At 35.3% G+C, this 8,255-nt stretch overlaps 2 protein-coding genes across 2 annotated transcripts; one reads left to right on the top strand and one right to left on the bottom strand.

The window, feature by feature from the left end:
* The first annotated feature begins 613 nt into the window (after window positions 1-613).
* On the top strand, window positions 614-2,726 carry LOC131652635 (transcription factor bHLH84-like). Its single transcript, XM_058922554.1, has 5 exons — window positions 614-1,185; window positions 1,314-1,550; window positions 1,845-1,910; window positions 2,003-2,068; window positions 2,190-2,726. The coding sequence occupies exons 1-5, from the start codon at window positions 721-723 to the stop codon at window positions 2,298-2,300; spliced, it is 945 nt and encodes a 314-aa protein (XP_058778537.1). The 5' UTR covers window positions 614-720; the 3' UTR covers window positions 2,301-2,726.
* A 545-nt stretch (window positions 2,727-3,271) lies between these two features.
* LOC131652634 (vacuolar-sorting receptor 1) lies at window positions 3,272-7,370 on the bottom strand. The gene is made up of 12 exons (XM_058922553.1): window positions 6,917-7,370; window positions 6,013-6,705; window positions 5,848-5,936; window positions 5,682-5,751; window positions 5,526-5,609; window positions 5,365-5,441; window positions 5,193-5,274; window positions 4,907-4,989; window positions 4,697-4,763; window positions 4,023-4,151; window positions 3,835-3,944; window positions 3,272-3,696 (listed from the first exon to the last, which is right to left on the bottom strand). The coding sequence occupies exons 1-12, from the start codon at window positions 7,203-7,205 to the stop codon at window positions 3,601-3,603; spliced, it is 1,869 nt and encodes a 622-aa protein (XP_058778536.1). The 5' UTR covers window positions 7,206-7,370; the 3' UTR covers window positions 3,272-3,600.
* Between the last annotated feature and the right edge of the window lie 885 nt (window positions 7,371-8,255).

Here is an 8,255-nt window from a genome sequence, read left to right as displayed (position 1 = left end):
TATAGTAGTTAATTTGTTTCAATAAAAACAAACTTTAAACTTAAGGAATATGCCTAAGAACCGCATACTATAATACAAAATTAATTAATACTCCATTAACCTATAAACTATGCAGAAGAATCTGGTCTCATATATACTATGATATGCATCCATTCCTTCCACACGTACATGCGTAATACGTCACACATAGCATCGAAATCTAGAGTTGAAATTCAAACCTGATATACCTACCTACTAAGATGAAGTTTAACAAGAGAATGTATAGTTGGTTGTTAACATCCCTGAGAGAACTAGAAGGGACAAAAATCCAGTTACAGATAGATAATGTTCTGTATGTCTATTTCAATGACAGTTCAAGAATGTGAGACACACAGACTCCTCACCACGATCTCAATCCCTCCTACCTCATTTTCAACTCATATTTTTTGATAACCTCACGCGGTTCCAATATATAATAATAATAATCACACCAATACTATATTATAATAAAAATAAATATCATTGAGACTTTGTCAAGATGCTAATTATTGCCAATCATGAGATCTTTTCATATTTAAGGATGAACTCATTATTCCCTATTGATCTATATTAAACTATAAATATACATATTTTTTCCTATATATTTGTCTAGTATAAATAGAATGAATAGTGATCAAACACTATAACAAGTGGAGAGTTTTCTTTTTCTGCATAAACAATATATAACACTTTCTAAAGAAAATGGAACCTGCTGAGCTTATTTCTCAAGAATGGAGTTCTCTTAGTGGACTCTACACTGCTGAGGAATCTGATTTCATGAATCAGTTACTTGGTAACTGCTCACTCCCACAACACCCCAATCAAAACTCCGATTTCGGAACTGAATCTGCATTTTGGCCAGCACACGATTCCACAACAGTTACTGTCACAAAAAATAACAACTATTCTAACTTTGCTGCTCAATTTCCTAGCTCAACTTCTGATACTAGTTGCATTAACAATACATTAACCAGCTTTGAGTATATTGCTATGGGACTTTCCGTAGATGATTCCAAATTCGGTCCATATACAACACAACCTAATGAACAATTTCTAGCTAACAAGAAATTGCAGTCCCCAAAGGAACATGAAATACTAGTTTCTGAGCCAGAAGAGAACACCGTACGAAAAGAAAATTCAATGAAAAGATCTAGGAGCTCGAATGAGGTAGACAAACACGATGCAAAAATCTTCTAAATATTTCACTTACTGTTTTTTTATGCATTTCTTTTTCCAGCACATTTTATTATATGTGTTTGATTTTCTGAGATTCTCGTTTCTATTTGATATAATAGGTCTCCAGGAGCAAGAGGAATGTTAAATGTAGGAAGAATATGAGATGTGGTTCTAGAAGCACTGACGATCTGACCTTAATCAGTTGTTGTTCAGAGGATGAGTCCAATTCTTCTCATGAACTACATGGAGGGTCATGTTCAAGTTTGAGCCAGAATGATTCCACAGCTTTGAAGTTAAGTGGTAAATCAAGATCTAGTCGAGGTGCTGCTACTGATCCACAAAGCCTATATGCAAGAGTAAGTCCTTTTTGGGAGAAGAACACTTAAGAAAGTTATCCAATTACTAGCTAGTTTCGATATTCTGTTGTAGTATGTATAAGTTGTAACACCGACACTTCAGTTAAAGGCGTGTTTGGTGTCTGACGTGTGTCAGTGTCTGACACTGACAAGTGTCAACATGTCTGACACTAACACGTGTCAACATGTCATTGCCATATCCGGTGTCTGTGAATCTGTATCAAAGTTTCCTTGGTTGTTGTCCATATAATGTGATGGATTACCTCTTCTCTTACCATGTTTTGCATTGTACAGAAAAGAAGAGAGAGAATAAATGAAAGGCTGCGAATCTTACAAAACCTTGTCCCCAATGGAACTAAGGTAGCTTCTTTTGCAATGGCGTTTCCACCATTGACAACTGGTTAATATACTAAAAATTCTTAAGTTTTTTGCTTCCTTGGTGAAACCTGCAGGTGGATATCAGCACCATGCTTGAGGAAGCTGTTCAATATGTGAAGTTTTTACAGCTTCAAATTAAGGTAGCATCTTGACGGTTCTCCTTTCTCTAATCAATTAGCTCAGTGCAAAATAAAAAAGTTCAATATTACACCTTTGCAAAGACAAGTATTGATCATTTTCTTGCATATATGAATTTAACAGCTTCTAAGCTCTGATGATTTGTGGATGTACTCTCCCATTGCTTACAATGGAATGAACATTGGACAAGAACTTGGTATTACCCCAGCAAAAGAAACAAAGGATATGCAATAGCAATAAAAGAGAATGCAATGCAGCAGATTAAGAGACTCTGATTTCATTTTGTGATTTTTTTGCTGTCTTCTGCCTATTTGGCATTTAATCCTTTTTTTTATGGACAGAAAATGACAGTTATTTCTTAGCAAGTATGAAATTGATTACAAAGTGAATATTTGCTTCTGAAGTTCTGAATTATGAGATATCAATGTGAGTTGATTTCAAAACAACTACATCTACTTTTGAAATTTAAAAAGTAATTATCCATAATCATGTTTAGATTCTTTTGATAGAAAAGTTTTATTCATTATTGTAATTTTTCTATGTATCCACTGAATTTGGATCTATTTGTGATCCTTATTTCAACTTTTGTGTGTAACATTTAGTTGTTTCTGGATACTTGAAAAACATATGAAATAAGAACAAATGTCCCGTGTGATAATTGTACCCTTAACTACACTTAGTCCTCAAAATATTGCAATAGTGATTTTTCTAATTTTACCCCTTATGTTTTCTCTATGATATGTTAGTCCCCCTTTCAAATTCCCTCCAAATTCACTCAAATAATAATCATTTATTGGCATAACACTTATGAACTTCATTCCCTCTCTCGAGTGTTCGAGTTGAGAGGGTCAAAATCGGACAATCACATTCCCTCTCTCGCTTGTTCTAGTTAAAAGGGTCAAAATCGTACAATCGCATTCCCTCTGCACTTGAGCCTAATTATTAGAGTACAAAGTCTTTGATAAACAAGAAGACAACTCATTCGGTTGTTCTGAATTCTGATGCACTTAAAGAATAGGGATCCATTCCCCTGATGCATGGCAACTCATATCCTGAAACTTTTAAAGTTTCTCCCTCGTTTTGAATAGTGGGAGATTGCACATTACTCTCATGTGTAAATCACACTCGAGAGGATCCATCCACAATACACATTTGTGCAACCTCCACTAATAAAGTGAAGAAAATAAAGGGGGAGCACCTGGAAGTGCAATGGAATAGTATCAAGATGTTATCTGAACTACAGCATCATAAGTTACAACATTGTGCATTGAAGGTTACATCTGGTAAACAGAAATCCAGGATCCAGTGAAATACCTCTCTGACCTTCCAAGTATACAACATGCTAGATTTCCAACCAAAAGAGAACAAATAAAATACTCAAGAGCATTCTAAATTTCTACCGGTCGATATTTATAGTCCATATGATACAGTACTAAATGAAACTCATAATGGTAAACGGCTCAAAGAGGGCATATGAGAAGCCACATCCATGCTGCACGCCATGAGATCCCAAGGGACTGACCTGTTTTTTCTTTCAACCTCTTTGATGATTTCCGTGATTTGGAACCTCTTGGCTGTCCAAGGGCATATATTGTGCCATGATTGCTCTGATTTCAGAATCCATGTATTGCTGCAAAACCACCATCAAAATACCATTAACTTTGTTATTTATATGCTAATAAAACACAACAAAGTAAACATGTTAATAGAAATTTATCACTTAGCACCAAATATCACCACAAAAATGAGAGAATGCAGCAAAGCTTACCCTAATTCTATATTTATACACAAGGAATCCTCCTCCAGCAATCATAGCCAGGGCAATCAAAATTACCCAAAACGCAGCCCAGGTAGATTTTGCCTGACTGGCAGTTTTACCTGTAGATTACGCAGTAGAGTATTACAACAAAAACATGTAAATGTAGAGTAAAAAAAGGATAATTGTATATAACTCACTGATGCATGTATCCTGGTCTTTGATATACAGAAGATCTCCACTACAACTGCAGTTATAGCTGCCCCAAGTATTCTTGCAGCTACATTCAGGGCACTGACAAGCTTTCTTATCTTTGCATTCATCAATGTCTGTCGAGACGAAATAGATAACATTAAACTTATGAATTCTGATTTTTTAGTGAAACATATACTAGGTATCATCAAATTCACAATGCTTTTTTAAACCCATGAACTAAAAGAGAAGACTCTGCAACTACTTGACTGGTTATAGTAAGTTCAATTGCAGTTTATCCAAGAATAGAAGTCAATGTTAAATTTACTGAGATTTCAGCAACTCTCCAGCGAAACAAACAGAGAAGACAATACATATTTTGGATAAAAGAGGGAAGAAGATAATTTTGAGCCAGGTTCCAGCATGACGTACTAACTAATAAGAGTATGAAATAGTAAATCATGGACTCCATTAATATTTCTGACATATTTAGAGAAGACAACAAGACATTCAAGAATGAACATGTTTAGTTACAATTGATTAAAGAATTCAACACAGAATCAAGGGCTCTATTCATGGTATACATAGTATTTATTTACTAGGGTGATCTGTTACATCTGTATATTCAGAAAACTAGCAGGGGGGAAAGAGTAACAGCAAAAACAACATAAGCATCTCTCACCTTCACAATTTTTTACACCATCACCTTTAAACCCGGCAGGACACTGACATCTAACTCCCCCATCATCCTGTTTCCACAACAATTTGTGAAGTAATTTAGTTTCAAATTTTGGATTTACAAGCCAATAGAACTTTAACCATTTAAACATAAAAATTGTTGGAGATAAATAAGTTGAATGTAGTTGGGTCAAGAAACTTAAAGGTTACTAACCAAACAAGCAGAAAAAGCATGTCCGTTTCGGGCTTCATGCCAACAGCCTCCATTGTTAATCTTGCAACGCCCAGGTCCACTAACTGCAAACACAAAAGAAACTAGTTAAGCACAACTATGAGTACACACCGGGAAAAAAATCACAGATGCCTCACAGCTAAAGGATCATCATTACACCCTGCTATGCACAACATAGAAGTGAAGGCAATAAACATAATACAGCATTAGTGAGCCCTCTTAGAAATCAATTTTGCATACATAAAGGTAAAGATTAAAGTCATTTCACCTTGACAAGTTGTATAACCGTCTCCTTTGAATTGCACACCATCAACCAAGGGGCATTCACATACTCGTCCACGGAATGTATCCTGAGCAGTTACTTAACATTGTCAGAACATAGGAAATTATAATTCTGTAGTACCCTGTTATTAGATAGCTTGTTTCATGAAGACAAATACCTTGCATGCAGTGATATTAGCTGTTTTATCCTGCCAGCAACCCCCGTTGTTTGTCAAACACTCATTTGTTTCCACATCTACCCAAAAAAACATCAGTATGAGGTCTAAAAACTAGTCTACATAGCATATGTCCCTTGTAACAAAGGCAAGTAAACAATTACCATTGCTCAAACAAACAGCTGGGTCAGTAGTTTCCTCAAACCCAGAACAGATAGCCTTTAGAACGGCCCCTTTCTCCAATTTACCTGGAAAGATTCTTTTTAGAACTGGATAACCAATTGCTAATACAATCTATCACAAGAGCATGTTGGACAAACCTCGATATTGTCTGTTATTGACAACAAGAGTAGGCAATATGGTAACATCACCACGTGATCCCTTCCCAATCTACAAAACCAGTTTCATTCAACATCAACACGTAAATATAATGTTACAGCAAATTAAATGTTGACATAAACTAAAAGCAACTACAAAGGACAATACTTGGGCATCTTGCTCTTCTTTCAAAATAGAATTTTCAGTATCAGCATCAGGATCTCCCATGCACTTGTCAATCTTAGCGGTGTCAAGACCTGCAGATATTTAATGAACATATTACAAAGTCGTTATCAACCAACCACTGCAAGAAAACATAATAAGGTCACTCACCTAGAGATTTAATGACGGAATTTGCACATTCCTTATTGTACTTTTTCTCCTTCATCGGGCATCTAATTTGAAAATCAGTAACATAGTCCCACCACACCCAAGACTTTTCTGTTTCTTTTGCCACCTTGAAAACACATAGCTGCCGTAAATTTTCAACAACCACATCTTTCCCATCATAACCTGAGTTGAAGTCCTGCTCAGGATCCGGAGCGCAATATCTTCCATGGTTTATACACTGAGACTTACACTGCTTACTCAACGTAAAGGCATGAGGACAGTACCAAGTTATATAATGAGGTGTAAACTGAGTATAACCCCCTTTCTCTAAAATCTGCGCGGCACCCTTAAAATCCTTCAAAAATTCAATCAACATATCACACTTAACTCCACACTCATCATTACTGTTGGTCCACAACTCATACTCAACACGATCATCAGGGTGAGGAACAGCCTCTCTCCAGTCAAGATTAACATTAACCATATCCCCACCACTGATAGCATCCTTCAACTTCTCACCAAAACTCTTTCCAATAAGAGCAGAAGGTATCGTAATATTCTCAATGTACTTAGCAGAAGATCCATCCTCCTCCGGCGTATCCATAGTAATCAAAGGTTCCTCTATATCATCCGCAACAAGAACCGCCGAAGCTCCAGCCTTCTGAGCATTCCAAACCTTCAAAGCAAAGAAGCAATCTGCAGTATAGCGTCGCATGCGTAAATTATAAACAAAATCAAAATCTCTAGGTATTCATTAAAGCACTCAACAATTATACAACATGCAAATGAAACAAATCAAACAAATCAAATATAGCAATTAAGTGAATAATCCAAATTAGTAAAATTCTCAAAAAAGAAAGAACATGAATGAACTAAAGTAAAGTAAAGTAAAATTCTCAGTTCTTACTTCCACGATCGAGCAAAAGGATAGTCGGAAGAGCACCAGGACGTGATTTGAAAGACGAATCGAAGTCTTTACAGCCCTTACTGTTATCCTTAGGGTAAACAACGTTTCCGGCCATGCTACCACCGTATTGAGGTATTCCGAAGTTCCCGATCGCACTATCGTGCTTGCCTTTGATTTTCTCCGGCGAAGTTACCGACAAACTGTTCTTTTCCACCACGAATCTCGCCGTTGACATGCTAGTCAACAGAAACCCTAGAAACAGAATCGCCGATAATCTCCAACACTTCATTTTTCTTTTTCTTCTTTTTTTTCAACTGAGCAAATTTGAGATGAGAGAAATGAGTCTGGTCTGAATCATGTGATACTGTTTATCTCTTGAAGTAGCTGCACGCTAAACTCGTGTGATTAACTTAGTTCATTACTATTTCAAATCCTGCTTACTAGTACAATTAATTCTTAAACCCAGTTTTTTTTCTTTCTATTTTTATTATCAATTTTTATAAATTAGTAAAGTTATTATTACCGAAATCAGGGATGGCAGATTAAAGAATAGATTTTCTCTTACTTTAGAATTTAAGGGAAATAGAGTAATAGGATCCATAAAAATGTGTTTTAACTTAATGAAGTAAAGTAATAATTTTAATAATTTCAAGAATTTATTCATTCTTTGATTGGAGATTAAACACTGTTTACAATTTTACATAATAAAATAAAGTGATTCCTAAAGTAGGGGCCAAGTATGGAAGTTTAATATCAATCATAGATACAGAAGACGTCTATGTTTTGTATGTATGGTTGATTCCATTTTGGAGATGGCATGATTGACGTTAAATATATGTAATTGATTTTGATGCGTTTTCAACGTGATTAACTAAAATTGATTTTGTCTTTAAAAATATTATGTTAAAATTAATTTTATTTTGTTGTGAAAAAGGATGTCAAGAACAAAATATAATAGGAATTAGGGAAGATAAGAAGAATACAAGAATTGGTTATAACTGTTATTCTTTTACATTCTTTCGGAAAATAAGATTACAAGTTTACAAGAATAACAAATAACTTCTCTCACCCTAAATTAGGATTTGCAGCTTACAATGATGAGAGACTAGTATGTTATTTATAATAAAACCTAACATACTAACTAATGAGTTTTTTCCATCAGGCCCATTACACAAGTCAACTTAATAAGCAAGCTAACTTAACAAATTATCTTTCTTCATGCAGCTTTATCAACTACATACAATGGAAAAACTTGCAACTCGGCAATGTCTTGGTGATCATATCAGTAGCATTGTCTTCAGTCGAAACCTTCAGCACTTGGACTTCTCCACGCTCGATT

The sequence above is a fragment of the Vicia villosa genome, linkage group LG2 (assembly GCF_029867415.1).
Source record: "Vicia villosa cultivar HV-30 ecotype Madison, WI linkage group LG2, Vvil1.0, whole genome shotgun sequence".
Classification (NCBI taxonomy): Eukaryota; Viridiplantae; Streptophyta; class Magnoliopsida; order Fabales; family Fabaceae; genus Vicia; species Vicia villosa.
Note: the sequence above shows the minus strand (reverse complement) of the source record. Positions and strands in the feature narration are given on the sequence as shown.

Bases quoted from the DNA above. Each gene is read 5' to 3' on its own strand.
- LOC131652635 (XM_058922554.1), top strand. From the start codon at position 721: ATGGAACCTGCTGAGCTTATTTCTCAAGAATGGAGTTCTCTTAGTGGA. The intron at 1,186-1,313 runs GTAGACAAACAC...TTGATATAATAG, and splicing joins GATCTAGGAGCTCGAATGAG to GTCTCCAGGAGCAAGAGGAA. The intron at 1,551-1,844 runs GTAAGTCCTTTT...TGCATTGTACAG, and splicing joins CACAAAGCCTATATGCAAGA to AAAAGAAGAGAGAGAATAAA.
- LOC131652634 (XM_058922553.1), bottom strand. From the start codon at position 7,205: ATGAAGTGTTGGAGATTATCGGCGATTCTGTTTCTAGGGTTTCTGTTG. The intron at 5,752-5,847 runs GTATTGTCCTTT...CTGGTTTTGTAG, and splicing joins AAGAAGAGCAAGATGCCCAA to ATTGGGAAGGGATCACGTGG. The intron at 4,990-5,192 runs GTGAAATGACTT...TTGTGTTTGCAG, and splicing joins CGGTTATACAACTTGTCAAG to TTAGTGGACCTGGGCGTTGC.